The sequence below is a fragment of the Balaenoptera physalus genome (assembly GCF_965194825.1).
Source record: "Balaenoptera physalus genome assembly, chromosome: 5".
Classification (NCBI taxonomy): domain Eukaryota; kingdom Metazoa; phylum Chordata; class Mammalia; order Artiodactyla; family Balaenopteridae; genus Balaenoptera; species Balaenoptera physalus.
In genome coordinates, this window is record NC_138884.1 from 10324934 (window position 1) to 10352888 (window position 27955).

Consider the following 27955-nt stretch of genomic DNA (forward strand, 5'->3'; position numbering starts at 1 on the left):
ACTTTCTATGCTGTAGATAATACAGCACTTCTCTAGAACCCTCAGAATTTTCTGCTACTGGAACTTACTGTAAACTCCTCATGTATTCTTTTCCTTTCCTAGTTATCTCAAGGACCAAAGCTACTTGAATCACAGCCTGAAACTACTGAGGGATCCTTCCTTCTCTGGGCTCCTTCCTTCTCTGGGCTCCAGTCAAAGCTAGCAGCCTTCTTTGTCATTCAGTAAGTAAGTCAAAGTACTCTTTCTTAATGTAAAATATGCTGTTTCCAGAATCTGAAAATGTGAACCAGACATTATGTGCCTCTCTTTGTGTTGGAAGATCTGAGATGCAAAAATTTCTCCTTTATATTGAGGGTATAGCACAGCATGCCACAGACTACTAGGGGCCTGAAAACTTCACTGATGAGGCAAAACGTTGGATCTTTGTAGAGTGCATTTTCCACCACTGGAACACATTTGTCTTACCTTAGTCTCCAATTTACATTTTAATCCAATTAACATAATGTCATTGATATAGTGGCCAATGTGATGTTCTGTGGAATGTTTATATGGCTGAAGACACTTTGGACTATATTTTTAAAGAAACCAGGAAAATTTACATAGTCTTGGGGTAGGACCATATATGTACACTGTTGGCCATCCTATTTGAATGTGAACTATTTCTGACCCTCCTTATTGATAGGGATGGAAAATAATGCATTCATCAAATCAGTAGCCACTTAACATGTACTGGAGGCTGTGTTAATTTGCTCTAGTATAGATTCCATGTTTGACATAGAAGCTGAAATTTGGGCATCTGCTTGGTTGAGTTTCTAGATTTATTTAATTGTTGTAGGAGTCAGACCTTCGAATTAAGTGGAATATGATGGGGACTGATATCTCTGCATATTTTACATCTTAAGTGTGGCACTAATCTCTTTGATTCCTTTGGTAATGTTATTATTTACTGTATTTACAATCTTGACCAGAGGTGGAGGGGCAATTTTTGAGGCTTCCACTTGGCCTTTTCCTTTATTATTTCTCTTATGTCACAGCTCAAGGAACTGATGTGAGTGTTCTACCAATTACCAGCTATGTCTAGTACAATTATACATTTAGGGACTGGGAAGTAACTGTTGGGTGTGACCACAGCTATGAGCTGAACCTGCTCCAAGATAATATTTATTTCCTAGATAACATCTATTCATATTCTATTAGGGGAGTGATGGTAGCACTTTGGGCTCCCAAATATCAATGCCAATATAGACCCCATATACAAATATTCTCAAAAAGTCTGAAGGTATTTTCTTTTCCCCAGTGTATGGTTAACTAAGTAAATGGCTATAGGTCTCTTTAGGGAAGAATGGAGGAAGTTACTAGTGAGTATACATATCATAGTTTTGTGTGATGCTTCCTCGCAGGAATCCAGATTTTTCTTCAGTCATGAATTCTGAATCTGAGAACTGGCTTATGTCTGAAAATTATGCATGGGATCAATTATAATTTTTCATTGATTTTTTTCACATTTATTATGAATATTATCCAAAACACAGAAAAGTTGAAAGAGTTATGCAGTGGACACTCTTAAGCTCATCACCTAGATTCTAAAATTGATATTTTTCTATAATTATTTATCAACTATTTACACATCATATATTCATTCCTCTATCAATATATCAAATAATTTTTTGATGCTTTCACAGTAGTTCGCTTTATCAGTACCCTTAAACATTTCCAAATGTATATCCTCATCTAGAATTTAATATCTGTGTTAAGATTGTTTTCCATGGCACAGTTCCAAGCAAATCCATACAGTAGGAAAATAACTGTCACATTATTTCTTTTCATCTTCTTTTTGTAAATGTCTACACAGTTTGCATTGCCTGACAAAAGGTTTTTAAATCTATATACCTAGAAAATAAGACAGACAACAGAGTGCTGAAAACAAATGCCGCTTTGGGTTCAGAACAAAATTTCTGCTCTAACAGAAAATAATAGAAAAATTAAGCTATTCTTTTTCATTACATTGACCAGCTTGACAAGCAAAGAAGATCATTTCTAAGATGAAAAATGTGTCTTTGTTTTCATTTGTGTTAGATCCTATTTTCTCTGATGCTTAACAACATTTTTTGGTCTATGTATTTTCTATTTGTCAAATTATGAAGAGTAGTGAGTATTAAAAAGAAACAGTTGTGTTTCAGGTCAAGCCATTTATTGACCATCCAAAGTTTGGCAATGATAAGTAAGACAAGGTAGGTCTTGATGAATCTGGGGGATTTGTTATTTGAACATAATACAAACCAACAAAATAATAACAATAATATGAAGAGAAAGAAAGACATTTGTGGTGGCCTAGGGTTTTATCTTTTTTCCTCCATTACCTCTCATAATACTGACTCTTTCCTCTCCATACACAATTTATTTGGGCCTTCGGATGATGTGGCATAGAGTAAGGATATGGGCCTTGTATTCATGTAGACAAAGATTTGCAAAATGGTTTTGCTGTTTCCCAGCTGTGTACTTGAGGATGTCTCTCACTTTCTCTAAAATTTTTGGTTTTTTTCCAGAAAATCCTGGGAAATAATGCCTAGTTTAGAGTGTACTTTTGAAAATGTTACACAATCAGTAGTTTCTATTGTCATTGATTATGTTATTCAACAGACATTGAGGAGTTATTATATTCAGACACTCTTATGTATCTCAAAAATACAAAGTTGATAAGTCCCTAACCCAAGGCACATGTTGTCTAAAAAAATAAATAAAATTTTAATATAATTAAAATTATATTAATCAATAGTTAACATACATTGTGATAATGCTATAACATAAGAAGACATTGAATGGTAAAGATCTAAAGAGAGAGTGTGATAAGGAATAACATCCAATCTAGCCCTGGGGTTGAGAAGATATGAAAGAAATTGGTGAAATCTTTTAAGAGGAAGTAAGATTTGAGTTACTTCCTGAAGAATGACAGATAGTAGGTGTGGATACGAGAGAGGGATGTTACAGAAAAAAACACCTCTGATATATAAATTCACAAAAGTAAAAAAGAGTATGGCTTGTTTGGGAGTTTTATGTGATTGATACGGAAGTACATGTAGGGACAGTAATAAAGAATGAGAGAAGTAGGCAGGACCCATATGATGAAGGACCTTGAAAGCTTGGTTAAGAAACTTCAGCTTTAAACTAGAGGCCATATGACACCACTAAGGAGTTAAAACAAGAAAATTACAAGAATTTCAGGAAATTCGCTATATCAGGATACAGACTTGAGAATGAAATTGGAGAAACTAGTTATGATATTATTACAGCAGTACAAACATTCTAATTTAAGGAAGTAGTATAAAAGTTGTTAATTGGAGAGAAATTTACATTATATTAAAGAGATAGAATGTATAGGACTTCGGATATGAGTAATGATGGATTAGAATAAAGAAAGATTTGAATTTCTGACTCGTGGGGTGGAGTGGATGGTGCTCTCATTCCTCAGTATAGGGGGCCTAGAAAGAGGGGTGAATTTCAGGAGGAAGATAATGATTTCTTCTTGATAAATATTGAGTTTGGAGTGTTAATGGGACACTCAAGTGGAAAAACTAGGAAATTACACGTGTACGTATATTCACTAAATGTTGATGGGCACATGCACACATGTATAGTTCTGGAGTTTCTGAGAAGGCACAGGGTAAGAGATAAAAGTCAGAATGGAGATTAGTTACAACCTTGCTGTGTATGGGAATGCTAAGGGTAATTTTATTTGCCTAGAAGGAAAGAGAGTGAAAGTTAGAAGCCTGGAGAATACCAACATTTTAAGGTTGAATAGAGAAAGAGTAATGAAGAAAGATGGACTGTTCAGGGAATTTGGAGACTAATGAATATTCATTGTTCATTTGTTTATTCTATGAATGTATATTGAACTTGTTCCTAGTCTGGGTGGACCCCAATTCAGAGTCTGAGATGAAAGTCTGCATTCAATAATATCATTAGAAGTGAGCCCGGAGAGCAGAAGTGAGGAATTAGTGGAGTAAAATAAGAGTGTGTAATCAAGGGAGGGCAGACAGCAGAAGCAAGAAGAACTACAGTCCTGCAGCCTGTGAAATGAAAACCACATTCACAGAAAGATAGACAAAATGAAAAGGCAGAGGACTATGTACCAGATGAAGGACACTAAATGAAGTGGAGATAGGCAACCTTCCAGAAAAAGAATTCAGAATAATGATAGTGAAGATGATCCAGGACCTCGGAAAAAGAATGGAGACAAAGATCGAGAAGATGCAAGAAGTGTTTAACAAAGACCTAGAAGAATTAAAGAACAAACACCAAGAAACATTAAAGAACAAACAAACAGAGATGAACAATACAATAACTGAAATGAAAAATACACTAGAAGGAATCAATAGCAGAATAACTGAGGCAGAAGAACGGATAAGTGACCTGGAAGACAGAATGGTAGAATTCACTGCCGTAGAACAAGAATAAAGAAAAAAGAATGAAAAGAAATGCAGACAGCTTAAGAGACCTCTGGGACAACATTAAATTCACCAACATTCGCATTATAGGGGTCCCAAAAGGAGAAGAGAGAAAGGACCTGAGAAAATAATTGAAGAGATTATAGTCGAAAAATTCCCTAATATCATAAAGGAAATAGCCACCCAAGAACAGGAAGCACAGAGAGTTCCAGGCAGGATAAACCCACAGAGAAACACTGAGACACATAGTAATCAAATTAACAAAAATTAAAGACAAAGAAAAATTATTAAAAGCAACAAGGAAAAAATGACAAATAACATACAAGGGAACTCCCATAAGATTAACAGCTGATTTCTCAGCAGAAACGTTACAAGCCAGAATGGAGTGGCACGATATATTTAAAGTGATGAAAAGGAAGAACCTACAACCAAGGTTACTATACCCAGCAAGGATCTCATTCAGATTCAACGGCGAAATCAAAAGCTTTACAGACAAGCAAAGGCTAAGAGAATTCAGCACCACCAAAGCAGCTCTACAACAAATGCTAAATGAACTTCTCTAAGTGGGAAACACAAGAGAAGAAAAGGACCTACAAAAACAAACCCAAAACAATTAACAAAATGGTAATAGGAACATACATACCGATAATCACCTTAAATGTGAATGGATTAAATGCTCCAACCAAAAGACACAGACTTGCTGAATGGATACAAAATGGATACAAAAACAAGACCCATGCTGTCTACAGGAGACCCACTTCAGACCTAGGGACACATACAGACTGAAAGTGAGGGGATGGAAATAGATATTCCATGCAAATGGAAATCAAAAGAAAGCTGGAGTAGCAATACTCATGTAAGATAAAATAGACTTTAAAATACAGAATGTTACAAGAGACAAGGAAGGACACTACATAATGATCAAGGGATCAATCCAAGAAGAAGATATAAAAATAATAAATATATGTGCACCCAACATAGGAGCACCTCAATACGTAAAGCAAATGCTAACAGCTATAAAAGAGGAAATTGACAGTAACACAATAATAGTGGGGAACTTTAACACCTCACTTACACCAATGGGCAGATCATCCAAACAGAAAATTAATAAGGAAACAGAAGCTTTAAATGACACAATAGACCGGATAGATTTAATTGATATTTATAGGATATTACATCCAAAAACAGCAGATTACACTTTCTTCTCAAGGGCACATGGAACATTCTTCAGGATAGATCACATCTTGGGTCACAAATCAAGCCTCAGTAAATTTAAGAAAACTGAAATCATTTCAAGCATCGTTTCCAACCACAACGCTATGAGATTAGAAATCAATTACAGGGAAAAAAAACATAAAGAACACAAACACATGGAGGCTAAACAATACATTACTAAATAACCAAGAGATCACTGAAGAAATCAAAGAGGAAATCAAAAAATACCTAGAGACAAATGACAATGAAAACACAATGATCCAAAACCCATGGGATGCAGCAAAAGCAGTTCTGAGAGGGAAGTTTATAGCAATACAATCCTACCTCAAGAAACAAGAAAAATCTCAAATACAGAATCTCACCTTACACCTAAAGGAACTAGAGAAAGAGGAACAAACAAAACCCAAAGTTAGTAGAAGGAAAGAAATCACAAAGATCAGAGCAGAAATAAATGAAATAGAAACAAGGGCAAAGATCAATAAGACTAAAAGCTGGTTCTCTGAGAAGATAAACAAAATTGATAAACTTTAGATAAGCTCATGAAGAAAAAGAGGGTGATGACTCAAATCATTAGAATTAGAAATGAAAAAGGAGAAGTTACAATAGGCACTGCAAAAATACAAAGCATCATAAGAGACTACTACAAGCAACTCTATGCCAATAAAATGGACAACCTGGAAGAAATGGACAAATTCTTAGAAAGGTATAACCTTCCAAGACTGAACCAGGAAGAAATAGATAATATGAACAGACCAATCACAAGTAATGAAATTGAAACTGTGATTAAAAATCTTCCAACAAACAAATGTCCAGGACCAGATGGCTTCACAGGTGAATTCTATCAAACATTTAGAGAAGAGCTAACACCCATCCTTCTCAAACTCTTCCAAAAAATTGCAGAGGAAGGAACACTCCCAAACTCATTCTATGAGGCCACCATCACCCTGATACCAAAACCAGACAAAGATACTACAAAGAAAGAAAATTACAGACCAATATCACTGATGAATATAGATGCAAAAAAATCCTCAAAAAATACTAGCAAACGGAATCCAACATCACATTAAAAGGATCATACACCATGATCAAGTGGGATTTATCCCAGGGATGCCAGGATTCTTCAATATATGCAAATCAATCAATGTGATATACCATATTAACAAACTGAAGAATAAAAACCATATGATCATCTCAATAGGTGCAGAAAAAGCTTTTGACAAAATTCAACACCCATTTATGACAAAAACTCTCCAGAAAGTGGACATAGAAGGAACCTATCTCAACATAATAAAGTCCATATACGACAAACCCACAGCAAACATCGTTCTCAATGATGAAGAAATGAAAGCATTTCCTCTAAGATCAGGAACAAGTGTATGATGTCCACTCTTGCCACTATTATTCAACAAAGTTTTTGGAAGTCCCAGCCACAGCAATCAGAGAAGAAAAAAATAATAAAAGGAATCCTAATTGGAAAAGAAGAAGTAAAACTGTCACTGTTTGCAGATGACATGATACTATACATAGAGAATCCTAAAGATGCCACCAGAAAACTACTTGAGCTAATCAGTGAATTTGGTAAAGTTGCAGGACACAAAATTAATGCACAGAAATCTCTTGCAGTCCTCTACACTAACAACAAAAGATCAGAAAGAGAAATTAAGGAAACAATCCCAGTCACCATTGCAACAAAAAGAATAAAATACTTAGGAATAAACCTACCTAAGGAGGTAAAAGACCTGTACTCAGATAACTATAAGACATTGGTGAAAGAAATCAAAGATGACACAAACAGGGGCTTCCCTGGTGGCGCAGTGGTTGAGAATCTGCCTGCTAATGCAGGGGATACGGGTTCGAGCCCTGGCCTGGGAAGATCCCACATGCCGCGGAGCAACTAGGCCCGTGAGCCACAACTACTGAGCCTGCGCGTCTGGAGCCTGTGCTCCGCAACAAGAGAGGCCACGATAGTGAGAGGCCCGTGCACCGCGATGAAGAGTGGCCCCTGCTTGCTGCAACTAGAGGAAACCTTCGCACAGAAACGAAGACCCAACACAGCCAAAAACAATAAATAACTAAATAAATAATAATTAAAGGTGTCAATAATTAAAAAAAAAAAAAAAAGATGACACAAACAGATGGAGAGATATACCATGTTCTTGGATTGGAAGAATCAATATTGTGAAAATGACTCTACTACCCAAAGCAATCTACAGATTCAATGCAATCCCTATCAAATTACCAATGGCATTTTTTACAGAACTAGAACAAAAAATCTTAAAATTTGGAGACACAAAAGACCCTGAATAGCCAAAAAAATCTATTTTTTTAAAATAAATTTATTTGTTTTATTTATTTATTTTTGGCTGCATTGGATCTTTGTTGCTGCACACGGGTTTTCTCTAGTTGCAGTGAGTGGGGGCTACTCTTCATTGCGGTTTGTGGGCTTCTCATTGCGGTGGTTCTCTTGTTGTGGAGCACAGGCTCTAGGTGCGTAGGCTTCAGTAGTTGTGGCATGCGGGCTCTAGAGCACAGGCTCTGTAGTTGTAGCACACGGGCTTAGTTGCTCCGTGGCATGTGGGATCTTCCCGGACCAGGGCTTGAACCTGTGTACCCTGCATTGGCATGCAGATTCTTAAGCAATGCACCACCAGGGAAGTCCCTAGCCAAAGCAATCTTGAGGGAAAGAAAATGGAGCTGGAAGAATCAGACTCCCTGACTTTAGACTATACTACAAAGCTACAGTAATCAAGACAATATGGTACTGGCACAAAAACAGAAATATAGATCAATGGTACAGGATAGAAAGCCCAGCAATAAACCCATGCACCTATGGTCAACTAATCTATGACAAAGGAGGCAAGGATATACAATGGAGAAAAGACAGTCTCTTCAGTAAGTGGTGCTGGGAAAACTGGACAGCTACATGTAAAGGAGTGAAATTAGAACACTCCCTAACGCCGTACACAAAAATAAACTCAAAATGGATTAAAGACCTAAATGTAAGGCCAGACACTATAAAACTCTTAGAGGAAAACATAGGAAGAACACTCTTTGACCTAAATCACAGCAAGATCTTTTTTGACCCACCTCTTAGAGTAATGGAAATAAAAACAAAAATAAACAAATGGGACCTAATGAAACTTCAAAGCTTTTGCACAGCAAAGGAAACTACAAGCAAGATGAAAAGACAACCCTCAGAATGGGAGAAAATATTTGGAATCGAATCAGTGGACAAAGGATTAATCTCCAAAATATATAAACAGCTCATGCATCTCAATATTAAAAAAACAACCCAATCAAAAAATGGGCAGACCTAAGTAGACATCTCTCCAGAAAAGACATACAGATGGCCAAGAGGCACATGAATAGCTGCTCAACATCACTAATTATTAGAGAAATGCAAATCAAAACTACAATGAGGTATCACCTCACACCAGTTAGAATGGGCATCATCAGAAAATCTCCAAACAACAAATGCTGGAGAGGGTGTGGAGAAAAGGGAACCCTCCTGCACTGTTGGTGGGAATATAAATTGATACAGCCACTATGGAGAACAGTATAGAGGTTCCTTAAAAAAACTAAAAATGGAATTACCATATGACACAGCAATCCCACTACTGGGCATATACCCAGAGGAAACCATAATTCAAAAAGACACATGCACCCCAATGTTCATTGCAGCACTATTACAATAGCCATGTCATGGAAGCAACCTAAATGCCCATTGACAGACGAATGGATAAAGAAGAAGTGGTACATATATACAATAGAATATTACTCAGCCATAAAAGGGAACGAAATTGGGTCATTTGTAGAGATGTGGCTGGACCTAGAGACTGTTATACAGAGTGAAGTAAGTCAGAAAAACTAATATCGTATATTAACGCATGCATGTGGAACCTAGAAAAATGGTACAGATGAACCGGTTTACAAGGCAGAAATAGAGACACAGATGTAGAGAGCAAACGTGTGGACGCCAAGGGGGGAAAGCAGGAGGTGTTATTGGTGGTGGAGGGATGAATTGGGAGATTGGAATTGACGTATATACACTAATATGTATAAAATAGATAACTAATAACAACCTGCTGTATAAAAAAATAAATTAATAAAATAGAAAAAGTGTGTTATCAAGATGGCCATCATTGCCTGTAAGCAATGCTTAATCCTCTGAGACCATCTGAGGAACCCTATGAATGTTTCTCAAGACTGTGCACTCCAGGGATGAAAGAGAAACATTTATCTATGAAATTCTGCCTTCCATTTGCCAATGGTAACCCCACAGGTTTTCAACAGCTCATACATCTGGCTTGTACATGTTTGCGTAGATTCACCTGGGAAACCCATACTGTAGCATTAGAAACGCCCTTGGGCAGGAATTGAGAAATAGGTAGGCATGGCCAAGATGACTACTGACAAGTTAAACCTGCACAGATTTGGTTTCTTAAATGGAATAGGGACTGGAATAAGAGGTAGAACTGAGAGGAAAGTGGTACAGAAAAGGGTTTAATATAATCCACTCCCTGTAGGACTCACATCCTCCCTCGTGGGAGGGTTTGTCCAATTCATCAAAGTTTCCTTCAGGATGGGGGCCAGCTGCACCTTGGTGCAGAGAAGCCCTGGGTCAGGAAGGTATGTGGCACTGGCCAATGTGGGATATTGACAGATTACAGATGGGGAAAGCTGATGGAATCCTGTGCCTGGGATGAAGGAGAGGCTGAAAGGACATGAAGTGGTACAAAGAGTTTTCTAATATAAACATCTTCTATGTTCAGTTCCATGGTGAGAAAGATAAGATTGCCCCTACCCTCATGTAATGTACATTCTAGTGGGTGAGACAGACAGAAAATATAAAATAATTGCAAGTGCTGAGATTAGAGGAATAGAGATCTTGGAATAGAGAATTATTTTCCTTACTCTCTATCTCCTTCACTTTTGTGTTTTCCATGCAAACACTTTTGGCAACTAGGCAAGTTTTGTCACTTCCTTTGAATCATCATTTCTATTATGAGTCCAGCAGAGGGCTCTGGAAAAGATTTGCTTGAAACTTGAAGCTGTAAAGCCATTAGATAGTGTGAATAGCTCTGAAACTTCTGGCTTTCCTCCAATATACTCTCCTCCTATTAACAATAAAAAAAGAAAAACAAAGTAAGTAAAATGACAAAAGGAAGAGTGTCCGTTTTCATGACCACTGACGTTTTCCATTCGTTCATATTCCCAATGGGGCAGTGGGTTAGGATTTATTAAAACAAAATATAGATTATATTTAATATATTATATATATTTAAATTTAAACATACTTTATAGATATAAATATATAAAAATGTTATATATTTATATGTAATATACATATATAAAAATTATACATACATAACAAAATTCTCCACTGCCCTTCTCCTTTTAAGGAGGTTTAAACTCAGCATGTTACACACTTAGCTATGTTCATCCCACCTTGTGTCTTTAGGATTCGGGACTTATAAATCATTAAAGTCAATACTTTAGCTTAAATTGTTACATCACAGTTTTGTTTTCAGTCATCTGAAGGACAACAGTGGCAGACAGAATGTGGTTTTGTCTCACTTGGTGACCCTCCCTTGCAAGCACATTTAATTATAACCCTCCTCATTTTGATTATAGTACTTTGTTAATTTGAAATTCTACCTTAATTAATGTAGCTTGCGGTATCTGTAGAAAATCAGGAACCCGTGGTTACGATTTTAATTATAGCATATTTGTTACAGATCTCAGCCAAACATCTCTGAGGACATTCTCCTTTGTGTAAAGTGTCAAGAAATTGGTCTCCCTCTTTTGACTTCATACTGCCTTCTTGAAATATAACCTTTTGGTGACAGCATCCCTTTCCCAGTCTGCATAGTGAGAATTATGAACTGTACTAAGAGGTATTTTGCTAAACTCAGGCATTGAAGCAAATGTGACATTTATAAAATGTCATGACGTGGCATTTTTGAAACACTGAAAGACCTTAGTTTCTAACAAGCTAACATAACTGCATAAAGGTTTTTTGAAAAGAGAAAATACTGAGAAAAAAAGTGAAAAAAATAGTGTATCATTCATAAATATATGCAGTTATTCTAAGATTTTCACAAGTTTAAAATTCTTAGGGATATTACCACTGCCTTTGGATTATTAACCAAAAAATAATGACAGTTATTGCGGAAAGGATAAGGGTAAGGAAGTCTAAGATTCTTCAAATTTGAGTTTTTATGGTTTTATGGTGTTATGATTTGATAAAAAATAATATAATTTACAGTATCTTATAAGCAAAATCATTTGAATTATTTATTTCCAAATTTCATTTCCTACTTATTTCTAAAAGATACTTAATATATTTCAGTTCTAATTACAGAAATGTAGCATATCCAAGGTCCTTATAAGAGAAGTCTGGACATCAGGGATTACATATGTTTGAGGCAATTAATTTATAAAGTTATGAAAGAATATTGAGAGCTAGTATTTCCATGGTCAAACTAGGAGATACATATTGTAATAGATCCTGTATAAGCCCATCACTACAAATGTTTACCAATTAGAGAGTCTCTGTCATAACATTCTTCATGTTATACCCGTGTTTCATTTGATGGCTGAGAATAACTGATGCTAGCCGAGAGTTTCACAGTGGCATGTTTAGCATTTCAGGCCCTGGAGTCAGCCTGTTTTAGTCCAAATCCCAGCTCTGCCACTTACTAGCTGTGTGACCTTGGGCAATTCATTCAACCTATTAGTGTCTCAGGTGTAATAAATAGGTACAATAATGATACCTACCTCAAAGGTTTGTAGTGAATATTGAACAAAAGAAAACATAGTAGCACTTAGAACAGTGTAAATTCTCGGGTATCATCTATTACTGTGTTTACTGTTATTACCCATAGGCATTACTTGCAACAACTAGGTCTTTATGCGAAATACTTTTGTAACCCATCGTGCCAGTGTTCGTGTACACTTTTGCACAACAGAGAAGGAAAAGGAGAGGGTGAGAGGGAGCAAGGGAGGCTGAGAACTGTGAAAATTAACATTTTCATATCAGATATGATAAAATGATATTGCTGTATACAGCAGTCATCCACTGAGTATGTTTTCCTATTTCTCTATGTTAATTCTCTCAATTATTGGCTGATGCCTCAACTCAGTATTCATGTCATTATTTGAGAACTGTGATTGATTGATTGATTGATTGATGGCTGCGTTGGGTCTTCATTGCTGCATGCGGGCTTTCTCTAGTCGCGGCGAGCAGGGGCTACTCTTCGTTGTGGTGCACGGGCTTCTCAATGCGGTGGCTTCTCTTGTTGCGGAGCACGGGCTCTAGGCGCGCAGGCTTCAGTAGTTGTGGCACGTGGGCTCAGTAGTTGTGGCTTGCAGGCTGTAGAGCACAGGCTCAGTAGTTGTGGCACACAGGCTTAGTTGCTCCACGGCATGTGGGGTCTTCCTGGACCAGGACTTAAACCCGTGTCCTCTACATTGGCAGGTGGATTCCCAACCACTGTGCCAGCGGGGAAGCCCCTGAGTGCTGTGATTTTGCAGCCTTACCAGTGAGGCAGGAGACTGAGAACTCCAGTGACCTGCTCACCACTGTTTTCCCCTTGTCTGGACAAGCACACCGCTGGCTCTTCATAAGCACTTAGCAATGAATGGGGCTCTATATTCAGGGATGTATTCTTGAGTAAGTCCCTGCTCTTTCCCCTCAAATCTCCCTCTTCCTCAGCCTACTTGGAAGCGCAAAGACAGAATCATTATTATTCTCATGTATCGTTCACCTCCCCCCTCACCCCGCCTTAACTAGTAGGAGTTTAAGGCCTCAGGACAGAAAAAAAATTATTACTTAGATGGGGAGCTGGCATTGGCAAGAAAACAAAATAATCAAAACTATAAATCACAAATGGATATGCTTAGCCTGTTATGACTAAAACCAAATTATTCACTTAGTGGGAGCCATGACTCAGACAGCATTCCTTCTTTTACTTTTCTCTTCTCTTTGAAATCAGAGTACCTCCAGCTTCCAGCATGGCAAGAAGCTAAACAAATACTATACAGAACAAAAGTAAGAAATACTATAAAATATGTATATAGTATATCAAATAGAATGGAACTTACTCCAATTCTGTTTGGAGTTGGACTTTCAGATATTGACACTGACAGACTCCAAACCTGACCCAACCATGCCATTTAAGACTTGGAGTGCTGACTGCCTTTTTAGGAAACAAATTAGGTCAGTACCCTAGTTTTCTTCTCTACTGGTCATAGCAAGAGTTCTAATGTACCACGTAACCAAGTTCTTACAGGTTATCCTGTGTGGTATAAGTCTGAGGAAGCAGCTCTTATGTGCAGGGTGAATCTTCCTATTTATATGACAGAGGTAACAGTCTAGTCCCAGAGGTGGGGACCAGAGTATAGATCAGAAAGTTACAACAAAAGTACTGGTCATGGGCATACAAAGAAAGCTTAGCGGGTTTAACAGAAAGCCTGAGGTTTAGTGGAAATGAGGCACACCACTAACCCTGGGTAGTTTAAACTGGGCTAAAGATAGCAAAAATTAATCAAGATCCCACCAGCCGGCAGAGCTAAACCTTCTGATGAAAGCATGGCCTGTCCCAGCTGGCATTGGCTGAAGAACACACAGGGCAGTGCCTGGAGAATGAAGGTCTCTGAAAGGCATCAATTAGCACTCAAGGGATTGCCTAGCATAATGCCAAATAATTTTTACATAATTGAGATCTTTACCTTTCATGAATTTATATAAATACACCCGGGTTAGAGTAATGCAAATAAACAAAATAGAAAGTGTCAAATTCTAACAATTTCTTGGGTGCAAGATAAGCTGCTTGGTTGAATTGTTGAACTTCAACAATCCTTAAAACTGCTGAATGTGTAGAAACAAAGCCTGAGAGAGCTGTGCTAATTTTTCTTTAAGATAAAGACCCTCTGTTTTGTTCATAATTGTGACCTTTGACATTATAGAGGAAAGGTTAGTTTCTTCCCCTTCCCAGATGAGCAGGCTGATTAATCATATCTTAGCATTATGGAAAAAGTCCTTCATAAGTATAAGCTCATTTTTAAAATTGTCATCTGAGTGTATGTAATTGTTAATTGCACATTTATCTTTATATCATTTCTAAATTGTTACTGCAGCTAAGTCCCAGTCTATTTGGTATACTATATATGTCTTATAGCATTTCTTACTTTTGTTCTTCATAGTCTTTGCTTAGCTTCTTGCCAACTATAGAACTAAAATTAATCTTTCTTCCATCATTTTATACTTCTGCTCATGTTTTCTTTTGCTATTTGGTGATATACTATATATAGAAGTATCACCAAACAACACATACGTTTTCACCCAATTAACATTTTTCTGAAACATTAGAAATGCTAAAAGTCAGTGTGAGTAAGACGAGTTTTTATAAGTCTTCAAGTTATTCCAGTGCTCAGGGACTCAGAGTATGGAAAATTTTTATGTTTAATTTATTCATTTATCCACCCACCCTGCCCCCCAAAAGATTTAAGTGACTACTTAGCTTTATAAATGACCTAGTGCTTTATGCCTTATTGGAAGGTTTACCTCCATCTAGCAAACATTTAACATTTTTAGGGACACTGACATTTTCTGATGGAATTAGTGATCCCTTACTTATTGTGGAGTTAACACTCTATGTGCCTCAAACTCAGAGTACTGATATATACATGAGGTGCATAGATGTGTGTACAGATGTGTGTTAAAAAGACAGACATAGCTCATGTTACAAAAGAGGGGCACCAATTCAAGCCACATGGGTTTTGTCTTCTCCATTTATAATGATAAAAAGTGAATTATTATACCACAACATTATGTATGGCCTTACATACATAAATTTTGTTTTTGTTTTTTTCATAAATTTTTAAAATGTCCTAAATCTTATCATTCGTTCAGATAATGAGATACACAAAACCACTTTAAAACTCATGCATAGAGGAATTAATTATGTTATTCTAGAGTAAAGTGTTACCCAGCTTGGCAGTGGTTTGTGTTTATGTGGCAAGGCAGTAGCAGAATTGAAAACCTCTGGCGAGTGTATTTCTAGGAATTCTTCATCATTTATAAATATCTCTAAAGAGCTTTGACTGAAAAGTCTAAGTATTATTGTCATTACTGTTTACTACAGTGTCTTTTAAAATCTGCTTTTTTAAGGTAACTGTCTGTGGTGGACATATTTCCATTTTGAGAGAAGGGATCTAAATGATGGTTTCTTAAAAATAAACTTTATTTTAGAATTATTTTAGACTTACAAATGGCAAAGGTAGTACAGATTTCCCATATACCCCATACTCAGTTTCCTCTATTATTTACATCTTACATTAAAGTTCATCCTTTATTAAGACTTCTTTAGTTTTTACCTAATGCCTTTTTGTCTATTCCAGAATCCTACAGGATCCCACATTACCTTTCTTCATCATGTCTCTTCAGGTTCCTCTTGGCTGTGACAGTTTTAGTGACTTCCTTTGTTTTTGATGACCTTGACAGCTGTCAGAAGTACTGGACTGGTATTTGATAGAATGTTCCTCGATTGGAATTTATCTGTTTTTCTTATTATTAGACTGGCATTAGGGCTTTTTGAGAGGAAGAAAACAAAGGTCAAGTGCAATTGTCATCACATCTTATCAAGGGTACCTCATATCCACATAACTGGTTACAACTGGTGTTAACCTTGATTTCCTGGCTGAGGTCGTGTTTCTTAGGTTTCTCCACTGTAAAGTTACTCTTCTCCCCTCTTTCCATATTGTAATCTTTGGAAGTCACCATGGGTAGCACACACGTAAGGAGTGGAGAATTATCCTCTCCCTTCTAGAGAGTGAAGTATCTGGTAAAGTATCTACATAAATTATTTGCAGTAATTCTGCATGGATGATTTGTCTATTCTCCCCCCATTTGTGTATTTACTCAATCATGTATTTAAACCAATATGAATTCGTGGATATTTATTTTGTCCTTTGTGTTATAATCCAATACAATTTTATTGGATTGGCCAAAATGTTCCTTCGGGTTTTTCCATAACATCTTACAGAAAAACTTGAAGGAACCTTTTGGCCAACCCAATACTTATTTTTTGCTCAAAGGCTCATCTTGTATATTTCCTTCCCCAGTCCTAAAATTAGTCATTTCTCCAAGGAATGCTGGTTTTCTTTATAGAGGAATAGTATGCGAACCCAAGATCTGAGCACTGGGTATTCTCATTGCTTCTAGGGTGTCATTTCTTTCAGGTCCTCTCAGCTGACAGAACAAAATATGTGTGTGTATATACACATATCTATAAATATTGCTGTATGTAACCATATGTATCTATAATAGGTGAAACAGGAATGCGTACTGATGTCTAGAACTCGAATTCATTACTACACGAAACATTCTAGCCTTCTCCCATTGCATGCCTGTAACCTCCCACTCCAACACTGAGAAAACTGGTTCCCACCATTGCCATTCATTTACTTAATTGTTCAATTCCATTATACATTTGTAAACAGTTAATAAACAGAAATCTCAATTAATAGAGACAGGAGACCAGAAGGGGGAGCTCTCAGGCCCTGGATCGTAGCAGAGCCCAACAGGAGGAAGGAAGACTCCCCTTCTTCCCTGGCAAGCACTCAGCCAGTGAAAAGCCAGGGACTCTTTGTTTGCCAGAGCCCTCCCAACTTCCTTCTCGTCTCTGTAGTAGTGTTCTCCTTCCCTTGCTGTGGGAGACTTACACATGACTCGTCATGGTTGCAGACCTCAAAATGCAATTCTCTGCTGATCCGGAATAAACCCATCTTTTCTGGAGAAATATCTGGCAGTCTGTTTATTTCAGGTCAACACACGTATTGTGGTTTCAGAATTATTAACATGTACCCCATGGGAAAAACTTCCTCAACTCAAGAACAGCGCTTATGTACAATTCCTTGTCTTTAGTCTTGTCAGTAATGAATATTTATTTAGCTGAGAAGATTTGTAAGCAAAGTGTTGCATATGTGACCTGGTTTCTTTTTCCTGCTTATATTAATGTGAGAGGAAAGAGAGAAATCGAAGGAACTGCTACGCAAAAAGGAACCAGAACTTGAAGATTTGGAAAAATCTCAACATATCCATATTGCAAAAAATGAGAAAGCAAGTTCAACACCAAGGGTGTGGCTGGACGATCACTCCATAAAGAAATTACCCATGATTTTAATGAACAATCTCAGCAGAAGCCAGAAATAGGGATGGGATTATACCAATTATACTGCTAGTTTGAACTGAAGGGAACAGAGATAGGAAGAAATAAAGGAAGACTTTCAGACTCTGGAATTCTCCAGGACCGGACAGTAGTCATCCAGCTGCCAGCATGCTATATCCTGCAAGAAAAGGGAAGAACAACCTGAAAGGCAATTCAGAAAGCATCAGGGCTACCACCAATACCACAGGCCCAGGAGTGAGGCCATTTCCTCCTTAGTTTCAGAGGGGGGCCCACTTCTTTGGTTTCAGCAACCAGGCTGCCCTGCAAAGAGATGAGGCAAGTGAGGTCACTGCCTCAGGGCCCTGGGCGTGATGCTGCCACCCCAGTGGGCCTGGAGGGCAAATCCTTGAGCCAAAGAGGATTATTCTCAAACCTTAAGATCCGTTGGAATTTGCTTTGCTAGGTTTTGGACTTCTTTGGGGCCCATTTCCCCTTTCTTCTTTCCTATTTCTGCCTTTTGGGATGGGAATGCCTATCCTATGCCTGTGCCACCACTGTATTTTAAAAGTGCATAACTTGGTTGGTTTCACAAGTTCACAGCTGGAAATTGTCTCAGGGTGAATCATACCTTAAGTCTCACCCACATCTGATTTAGACGATATGTAGATGATACTTTGGACTTGAAATGGATGCTGGAATATATTGAGACTTTTGGGGAGTTTGGTTTGGGATGAATGTATTTTGCATGTGAGAAAGACATGAATTTTGGGGAGCCAGTGGACAGAATGTTATGGTGTGAATTGTGTCCCTCTAAAAAATTTTATGTTGAAGACTTAACCTCTTTCCTGACTCTGTTTGGAAACAGGGCCTTTAGGGAGATAATTTGTGTTAAATGTGTTCATAAGGGTGGGACTCTTGTCTGATAGGATTGATGTCTTTATAAGAAGAGGAAGAGATACGAGGGAGCTCTCTTTCTCTCTCCACAGAAGAAGGGCCATTTGAGGACCCGCAAGGAGGTGGCTCTCTTCAAGCCAGGAAGAGAACGCTTATCAGAAACTGAATTCTCTTTGGTTCTTTTTTATGATTTCTCTCTTTTTGTTGAACTTTTTTCATGTATTGTTTTCCGGATTTCATTGAGTTGCCTATCTTTGTTCTCTGGAGGCTTGCTGAATTTCTTTAAAATAATTATTTTGAAATCTTTATTAGGCAATTCATAGATCTCCATTTTAGGAGATCAGTTACTGAAGATTTATTGTGTTCCTTTAGTGGTTTCATATTTCCCTGATTTTTTGTGTTCCTTGTAGCCTGCATTGGTGTCTGCTCATTAGAAGAAGCAGTACCTCTGTAGGACTGTATATACTGGCTTCAGTAGGGAAAGACTTTCAGCTGTTGGTGGGCATGAGAATGCCAGCTGGGTGGTGTATGTGGTAGCACCGGGTCTGGGAGCATACAGGTTCTGTGGGTGCTGGATTCAGGGGAATGTAAGGGCACAAGTTCTGGCGGGCATGGCAAGCACCTGGTTCAGAGGTACATGAGGGCACCAGGCCAGTTGCATGTGGGGTTTCTGGGTCTAGTGAGTGTGTGGTGGCACCGAATCCCAAGGATGCACAGTGGTATCTGCTGGGCGGTAGTTTATGGCACTGGTGGTTGGTCTGGGTGTAATAGTTCTGGCTCCAATAAAATGTGGCAATTTGGGCTCCTGGTAGCTCCAGAAGTTAGGGTTCTCATTGGTGAAAACTGTGGGCTTAGCAGCAAAGGCTGTGGGGATCCCTGGCGGTGGGTGGGGCTGCCGGGGTCCTCTTTCTCGCCTTTGTCCTGATGAGGGAACATGAGGCTGAAGGGACTCATCACTGAGCTGCGCCAGCCTGGGAGGTAGAGTGATGCAACTAAAGTCAAATGTTTCCTTCCGCTCTCTTCCGTATGCTTATCCTGGTTCTTTTCCTTCACTGGGTTGCTGCAGCTTCTTAACTGGTCTCTGGAGCTCTCCAGAGCTATTTGTGTCCTGGAAGTTGTTAAATCGTTGTTTTAGTGGGAGACAAATTCTGGGACCTCCAACTCCACCATCTTGCTGATGTAACTTCACCTATTTTTTTTTCTATAGCAGGGAATCCTATGGGCAAGACACATTGCTGCACTTCCATCACCATAAAATTATTTCCTTACTCAGAGGTTATAGATGTGAGAAACTGTAGTGATGAATAAGGAGTTCCACAAATTGCAGTGTTGGCAGAGACATCTTGAGCAAGGAAAGTAAATTTGTATACAGAATACGCATCTATTCCTGTGTCAAAAATGACTGCTGCCTTCCTGATGGAAAGTTCTGTATTTCAGCCTTCTGTTTACGCTGGGGATGGTTCTACATCAGGGGCTTAATTTTAACCTGTGCTGTTGGCAGTTGGCCTTTCTCCCAGATCCGTGGCTACTTAGTATATGTGCCCATTGAGCAAAGACCAGGGTGATTGGGCTACAAAGGAATTTGGATCTCATTACATTCCTGGAAGTGGTAGGTGATCGTGAGGGGTGCTGAGAAGAACTGGCCTCCCTTGTGAGACAATGGACAAAGAAAATCATTTAAAGTTTATGAACCCTTTATAGATAATTTGGAAAATACCAGAAAGCATGTGGAGAAAAAAATTAAGGATGGTTCTATAATGGCAAAGCATTTATCTATACATTGTTGGATGGATTTTTTAAAATTATGAAAAGAAACCCTAGGTTTTGAAAATAATCATTTCCCAAAGCTACGATTTTACCTACGTTTTAAATCTGTGGCTTTCACTGCTAAAGAGATGGTTCACAAAATTATATCTATGAATGCAAGCATGAGCATCTGCTGAGCCTGGCTTGGAAATTGACAATTAGCAGTAAATCAAAGGATTCAGGCAGCCTAATGTTAACGTCATCATTAAAATGAACCAGAAGATTACATTGATCAAATAGGAAAAGAGTACTTAAAACATTAAAACTGTGGGCATTCCTACAAATTGTTACCTCAGAAGGCTATGTGATCATCTCTCCTTTTCAACTAATTGCCAGCACTCAAATGATTTTATTGCTGCGTTGTAATTCCAGATTTAGGTTTAAAGTATTAAAATAGCAGCTGGTTTAAAAGGAACTATGCTTTTTCTCTATCCAGTTTTCTTTGTTTTGAGCTTAGACCCTGAGACTTTAAAACATCTTAGAATCCTTAGGAAGATACTCCTCAAAAAGAACTCTGACAGCACGTCTTTGGTAACATCAGTGTACTTCAAATGACCTTTCACACAAGTCTTTAAAAACCTAGGGTCTCATCCTTCTATCATCATTGTTATTTAACACTGTTCTTTTAATCCTGGCCAAGGCAATCAGCTATAAGGCAGAAATAAAGCATAAATAATAGAAGAAAGAGATAAAAAATTATCACTCTTTCACTATAATATTCTAATTTCACATGTGGAGAAATTGATCACAAAGGGATTGATTGGCTTGGACAAGGTTTAATAGCTCATTAGTGAAAAATCTGGGTTAACAGAGCTGGGTTCAGAAACAAACAGTAGAGATAGACGTTTTGTGTGTGATTTATAATGCATAGAGATGATTACAGAAGAAATAATGTTAAGGCTAATCTTGCAGGCATTTCTTTATTTTTCATTCAGTAAATTTTCTTTTGAGTGCCTGCTTATGAAGAAGTCACTGTGCTAGGCTCTGGGGAGGGAGGGATGGCCTAGGTAGATGCTATCCGTCCCTGCTCTTAAGTTGCCTTCATTCTAGCAGGCGTGCAGGTGTTTCAGATGTTTAATCAAATTAATTATGATTGTGATAAATAATTCCGGGCAGCAAGAAAGAGTGCTAAAAGCACACAAGAGAGGCGGATCTACTTTCTTCTGTGAATTAGAGTAAAACCACGAAGCACAATCCCTTAAGCATTTGGGGAATCCAGATTTTTGTTTCTGGTTTTTGTGTGTGTGTGTTTTTTTGTTTGTTTTTTTACTTTATCCTCTTGAAATAGAGGAAATGATACAATGTTACATTTAGACAAATTGGTGGTCATGGATAAAAATTATACTATAAGTTTTTTAAACTATCATTGGGTAAAAAGCAAGATACAAGAACAGGAAATTGTGATTAAAAGTAGATTCCATGTCTGCCTCTCTATTCCTGCCCTGCAAAGTGGACACAGCGGGGGAAGATGGGGTGGGATGAATTGGGTGATTGGGATTGACATATATACACTGCCATGTGTAAAACAGATAGCTAGTGGGAAACTGCTGTATAGCACAGGGAACTCAGCTCGGTACTCTGTGGTGACCTTGTGGGGGTGGGAGGGAGGTCTAAGAGGGAGGGGACATATGTATACATATAGTTGATTCACTTCATTGTACAGCAGAAACTAACACAACATTGTAAAGCAACTATACCCCTATTTGAAAAAAAAAAGTAGACTCCAGATTTATGAGGTTTTGGGCAAACAGAGGTTTGCTTTTGTCACTGTTAGCTCTCTCAGGAATCATCTCCTAAGCCGTGTTCCTTAAATAGCAAGCAGGCTGCAGGCCTCATGTCATCCTGAATCCTGGCCTTACTGTGTAAGCCATCTGTGACAACACATAGACCTCAGATGGCACTTCCCAGGACATGGCACAATCCCCTGTTCCATTTCTGCCGACGGTGCTCCTCGGGCAAGAAGCAGACGTATCTGAGAAATCAGATAAGATGGATGGCAGTTTATTCAGATTCCAACAGCTTGATCACGGTCATTGTCAGGTATTTGGATGCTTAAGCAAAGACACGCTGGCGATGTTTGAATAAATCCAGAATACTTCTACCTGTGTTGGCACCAAACCATCCCTTCCTCTCCTGATTCAGACAAAGAAATGCTACAAATGTGGACATCAAGATTTAGTAATCTGCCAGAAATAGTTAAAACACTTGCAAAATTAATAATGACTGCTATCATGCTTCAGAGCTGCTATGCCCCAAGGTATTGGTGTACTAGCAGCATATTATTTTTAAAAGAAATGTTAACAGCAGCTTTTTCATTAAAAAAATGCTTCATGTAAAGGAGAGGTAAATGTCACTTTCAGAAAATTCAGTATTTGTGCAATTGATCTGTTTAAATATCTGGGTAGCTAAGTTTTCTGGAGTTAGCTGATTGGTTTATGAAAGTCACTAGATGGCAGTACTTGAATAGTTAGTATGATATTACAGTTCAGATTCAGGTGTGTTTTAAATACCAAAACAAAAAAAGGAAAATAGGAAACTGAGTTCATTCAGTGGTAACTCTGGGTGAGTGTATATCTTGGCATGGGGAAACAGGCTTCCAAAGGTAATACTGAAGCAGTGACAAGATCTCAAAGTTATAGGAGTACTAGAAATTTCCAAATTTCCTACAAAGTAAGTTGCAGTAGATAGAATATTTTTTATTTGTTTGGGGTGTTATAGTTTATAAAGGACTTTCAGAAACATTTTTCTCGTTTAATTCTCACATCAGTCTTGGGATTTAAGTAAGGGTGGTATGATTATCTTCATTTTACCAAAAAGCTGCAGAGTCTCTTTAGGCCAGTAGTCCTAAAGCACTAAGGCTCCTGGTAACATAGAATTGAGGTGGACCATATCTATACCTCCTTGACAAAATCTCACTGTTCCATCTTTTCCTTCTTTTATTGCATTTGTTATGTGACTTGAATTTTATTATAGAAGGAACTGTTTAAATACTTTTGTGACCTAGAAAAATAATTTATTGTTAGCTTTCCAAAATGCAGCCCTCTTTTAATTGACGGATATCTATCGAAAGAAGCTGACCATATCTATTTCTTTCTGGGCCAGCTCAAGTGAACTCTACAGCTATGGAGTGCCTACTGTGAGCTAGGTAGCATTTTAGGTGCTAGTGGTGATAAGGTGAACGAGAGGCCTTTGAGCTGCTCATGATCCTGCCAAGAAAAGAAGCAGGAAAAATCTGACGGTAACGCAACGTGATAAGTGCAGTATTAACAGTTAGAGCAAAATGCTGGGGAGCGCGGAGGCCTGAATGATTAATTCTGCCTAGAGGGGAAGTTTCCTGAACTGCCAATATAAAAGAGATGGGGGAAAAAAAAGAAAACAATGCTCTGATTTTAAGCCTTTTGTTCTGCCTTCAAGAAATATGGGAAGGGACCTTCAAGATGGCAGAGGAGTAAAACGTGGAGATCACCTTCCTTCCCACAAATACATCAAAAATACATCTACATGTGGAACAACTCCTACAGAACACCTACTGAACGCTGGCAGAGGACCTCAGACTTCCCCAAAGGCAAGAAAATCCCCACATACCTGGGTAGGGAAAAGAAAAAAGCAAAAACAGAGACAAAAGAATAGGGACAGGACCTGCACCTCTGGAACGGAGCTGGGAAGGAGGAAAAGTCTCCACACACTAGGAAGCCCCTTCACTGGTGAAGACGGGGATTGGCGGGGAGGAAGCTTCGGAGCCACGGAGGAGAGCGCAGCCACAGGGGTGCGGAGGGCAAAGCGGAGAGATTCCCGCACGGAGGCTCGGCGCTGAGCAGCACTCACCAGCCCGAGAGGCTTGTCTGCTCACCCGCCGGGGCGGGCGGGGCTGGGAGCTGAGGCTCGGGCTGCGGTCGGATCGCAGGGAGAGGACTGGGGTTGGCGGCGTGAACACAGCCTGAAGGGGTTAGTGCGCCACAGCTAGCTGGGAGGGAGTCCGGGAAAAAGCCTGGAACTGCCTAAGAGGCAAGAGACCATTGTTTTGGGGTGCATGAGGAGAGGGGACTCAGAACACCACCTAAACGAGCTCCAGAGACGGGCACGAGCCACGGCTGTCAACTCAGACCCCAGAGACGGGCGTCAAATGCTAACGCTACAGCTGCCGCCACCAAGAATCCTGTGTGCAAGCACAGGTCACTATCTACACCTCTCCTCCCAGGAGCCTGTGCAGCCTGCCACGGCCAGGGTCCCGTGATCCAGGGACAACCACCCCGGGAGAACACACGGCGCACCTCAGGCTGTTGCAACGTCACGCTGGCCTCTGACGCCGCAGGCTCGCCCCGCCTCCTCCGTACCCCTCCCTCCCCGCGGCCTGAGTGAGCCAGAGCCCCCGAAGCAGCTGCTCCTTTAACCCCGTCCTGTCTGGAGCAGAAGCCTGACGGCGACCTACAGGCAGAAGCGGGGCCAAAACCAAAGCTGAACCCCAGGAGCTGTGCGAACAAAGAAGAGAAAGGGAAATCTCTCCCAGCAGCCTCAGGAGCAGCGGATTAAATCCCCACAATAAACTTGAGGTACCCTGCATCTGTGGAATACCTGAATAGACAATGAATCAACCCAAAATTGAAGTGGTGGCTTTGGGAGCAACTGCAGACGTGGGGTTTGCTGTCTGCAACTGTGTCTGATTTTTTATGTTTATCATAGTATAGTTTTTAGCGCTTGTTATCATTGGTGGATTTGTTTATTGGTTTGGTTGCTCTCTTCTTTTTTTCTATTTTCTTATTTTAATAATTAAAAATTTTTTTTAATTTTAATTATTTTATTTTATTGTTATTTTTTCTTTCTTTTTTCTCCCTTTTCTTCTGAGCCGTGTGGCTGACAGTGTCTTGGTGCTCCAGCTGGCTGTCAGGCCTGAGCCTCTGAGGTGAGACAGCCAAGTTCAGGATATTGGACCACCAGAGACGTAGTATCAATTACGTCTGGCCCCACGTAATATCAGTTGGCAGGAGCTCTCCCAGAGATCTCTGTCTCAACAGTAAGACCCAGCTCCACCCAATGGCCAGCAAGCTCCAGTGCTGGACACCCTATGCCAAACAACTAGCAAGACAGGAACACAACCCCACCCGTTAGCAGAGAGGCTGCCTAAAATCATACTAAGTCCACAGACACCCCAAAACACACCACTGGACGCAGCCCTGCCCACCAGAAAGACAGGATCCAGCCTCACCCACCGGAACACAGGCATCAGTCCCCTCCACCAGGAATCCTACACAACTCACTGAACCAACCTTACCCACTGGGGGCAGATGTCAAAAACAACAGGAACTATGAACCTGTAGCCTGCAAAAAGGAGACTCCAAGCACAGTAAGTTAAGCAAAATGGGAAGACAGAGAAATATGCAGCAGATAAAGGAGCAAGGTAAAAACCCACCAGACCAAACAAATGAGGAGGAAATAGGCAGTCTACCTGAAAAACAATTCAGAGTAATGATAGTAAAGTTGATCCAAAACTTGGAAATAGAGTGGAGAAAATACAAGAAACATTTAACAAGGACCTAGAAGAACTAAAGACCAAACTAACAATGATGAACAACACAATAAATGAAATTAAAAATTCTCTAGAAGGAATCAATAGCAGAATAACTGAGGCAGAAGAACAGATAAGTGACCGGGAAGATAAAATAGTGGAAATAACTGCTGCAGAGCAGAATAAAGAAAAAAGAATGAAAAGAATTGAGGACAGTCTCAGAGACCTCTGGGACAACTTTAAATGCACCCACATTTAAATTATAGGAGTCCCGGAGGAGAAGAGAAAAAAAAAGGGAGAAAATATTTGAAGAGATTATAGTTGAAAGCTTCCCTAAAATGGGAAAGGAAGTAGTCAATCAAGTCCAGAAAGCGCAGAGAGTCCCTGCACTTTACAGGATAAATCCAAGGAGAAAGACACCAAAACACATATTAATCAAACTATCAAAAATTAAATACAAAGAAAAAATACTAAAAGCAGCAAGGGAAAAGCAACAAATAACATACAAGGGAATCCCCATAAGGTTAAGAGCTGATCTTTCAGCAGAAACTCTGCAAGCCAGAAGGGCATGGCAAGACATATTTAAAGTGATGAAAGGGAAAAACCTACAACCAAGACTACTTTACCCAGCAAGGATCTCATTCAGATTCGATGGAGTAATTAGAAACCTTTACAGACAAGCAAAAGTTAAGAGAATTCAGCACCACCAAACCAGCTTTACAACAAGTGATAAAGGAACTTCTCTAAGTGGGAAACACAAGAGAAGGAAAAGACCTGCAAAAACAAACCCAAAACAATTAAGAAAATGGTAATAGGAACATACCTATCAATGATTACCTTAAATGTAAATGGATTAAATGGTCCACCAAAAGATATAGACTGGCTGAATGGATATAAAAACAAGACCCATATATATGCTGTCTAAAAGGGAATCACTTCAGACCTAGGGACACATACAGAATGAAAGTGAGGGGATGGAAAAGATACTCCATGCAAAGGGAAATCAAAAGAAAGCTGGAGTAGCAATTCTCATATCAGACAAAATAGACTTTAAATAAAGACTATTATGAGAGACAAAGAAGGACACTACATAATGATCAAGGGCTCAATCCAAGAAGAAGATATAACAATTGCAAATATTTATGCAGCCAACATAGGAGCACCTCAGTACATAAAGCAAATGCTAACAGCCATAAAAGGGGAAATCGACAGTAACACAATAATAGTAGGGGACTTTAACACCTCACTTTCACCAATGGACAGATCATCCAAAATGAAAATAAATAAGGAAACACAAGCTTTAAATGACACATCAGACAAAATGGACTTAATTCATATTTATAGGACATTCCATCCAAAGATATACACTTTCTTCTCAAGAGTTCATGGAACATTCTCCAGGATAGATCATATCTTGGGTCACAAGTCTAGTCTCAGTAATTTAAGAAAATTGAAATTGTATCAAGTGTCTTTTTTGGCCACAACACTATGAGACTAGATATCAACTACAAGAAAAAAACTGTAAAAAATACAAACACATGGAGGCTAAACAATATGCTCCCCAATAACCAAGAGATCACTGAAGAAATCAAAGAGGAAATCAAAAAATACCTAGAAACAAATGACAATGAAAACACGCCGACCCAAAACCTATGGGATGCAGCAAAAGCAGTTCTAAGAGGGAAGTTTCTAACAATACAATCCTACCTCAAGAAACAGGAAAAATATCAAACAAACAACCTACCTTACACCTAAAGGAACTAGAGTAAGAAGAAAAAAACAAAACACGAAAGTTAGCAGAAGGAAAGAAATCATAAAAATCAGATCAGGAATAATTGAAAAACAAATGAAGGAAACAGTAACAAAGATCAATAAAACTAAAAGCTGGTTCTTTGAGAAGATAAACAAAATTGTTAAAC

At 38.9% G+C, this 27955-nt stretch overlaps 1 protein-coding gene across 25 annotated transcripts in view; it reads left to right on the forward strand.

Annotated features, from left to right (window-relative positions):
* The window catches only part of LOC309660795 (uncharacterized protein), a 274097-nt gene that overhangs the window by 75531 nt on the left and 170611 nt on the right, over window positions 1-27955 (forward strand). For all 25 annotated transcript variants that reach the window (XR_014263617.1, XR_014263618.1, XR_014263619.1 and 22 more), the window contains one exon: window positions 103-221. Coding sequence is in view for 9 of the 25 variants with exons in the window: in XM_082461916.1 (XP_082318042.1) it covers window positions 103-221 (119 nt within the window). In the remaining 16 variants the exon portion in view is untranslated. The remainder of the gene's footprint in view (window positions 1-102; window positions 222-27955) is intronic.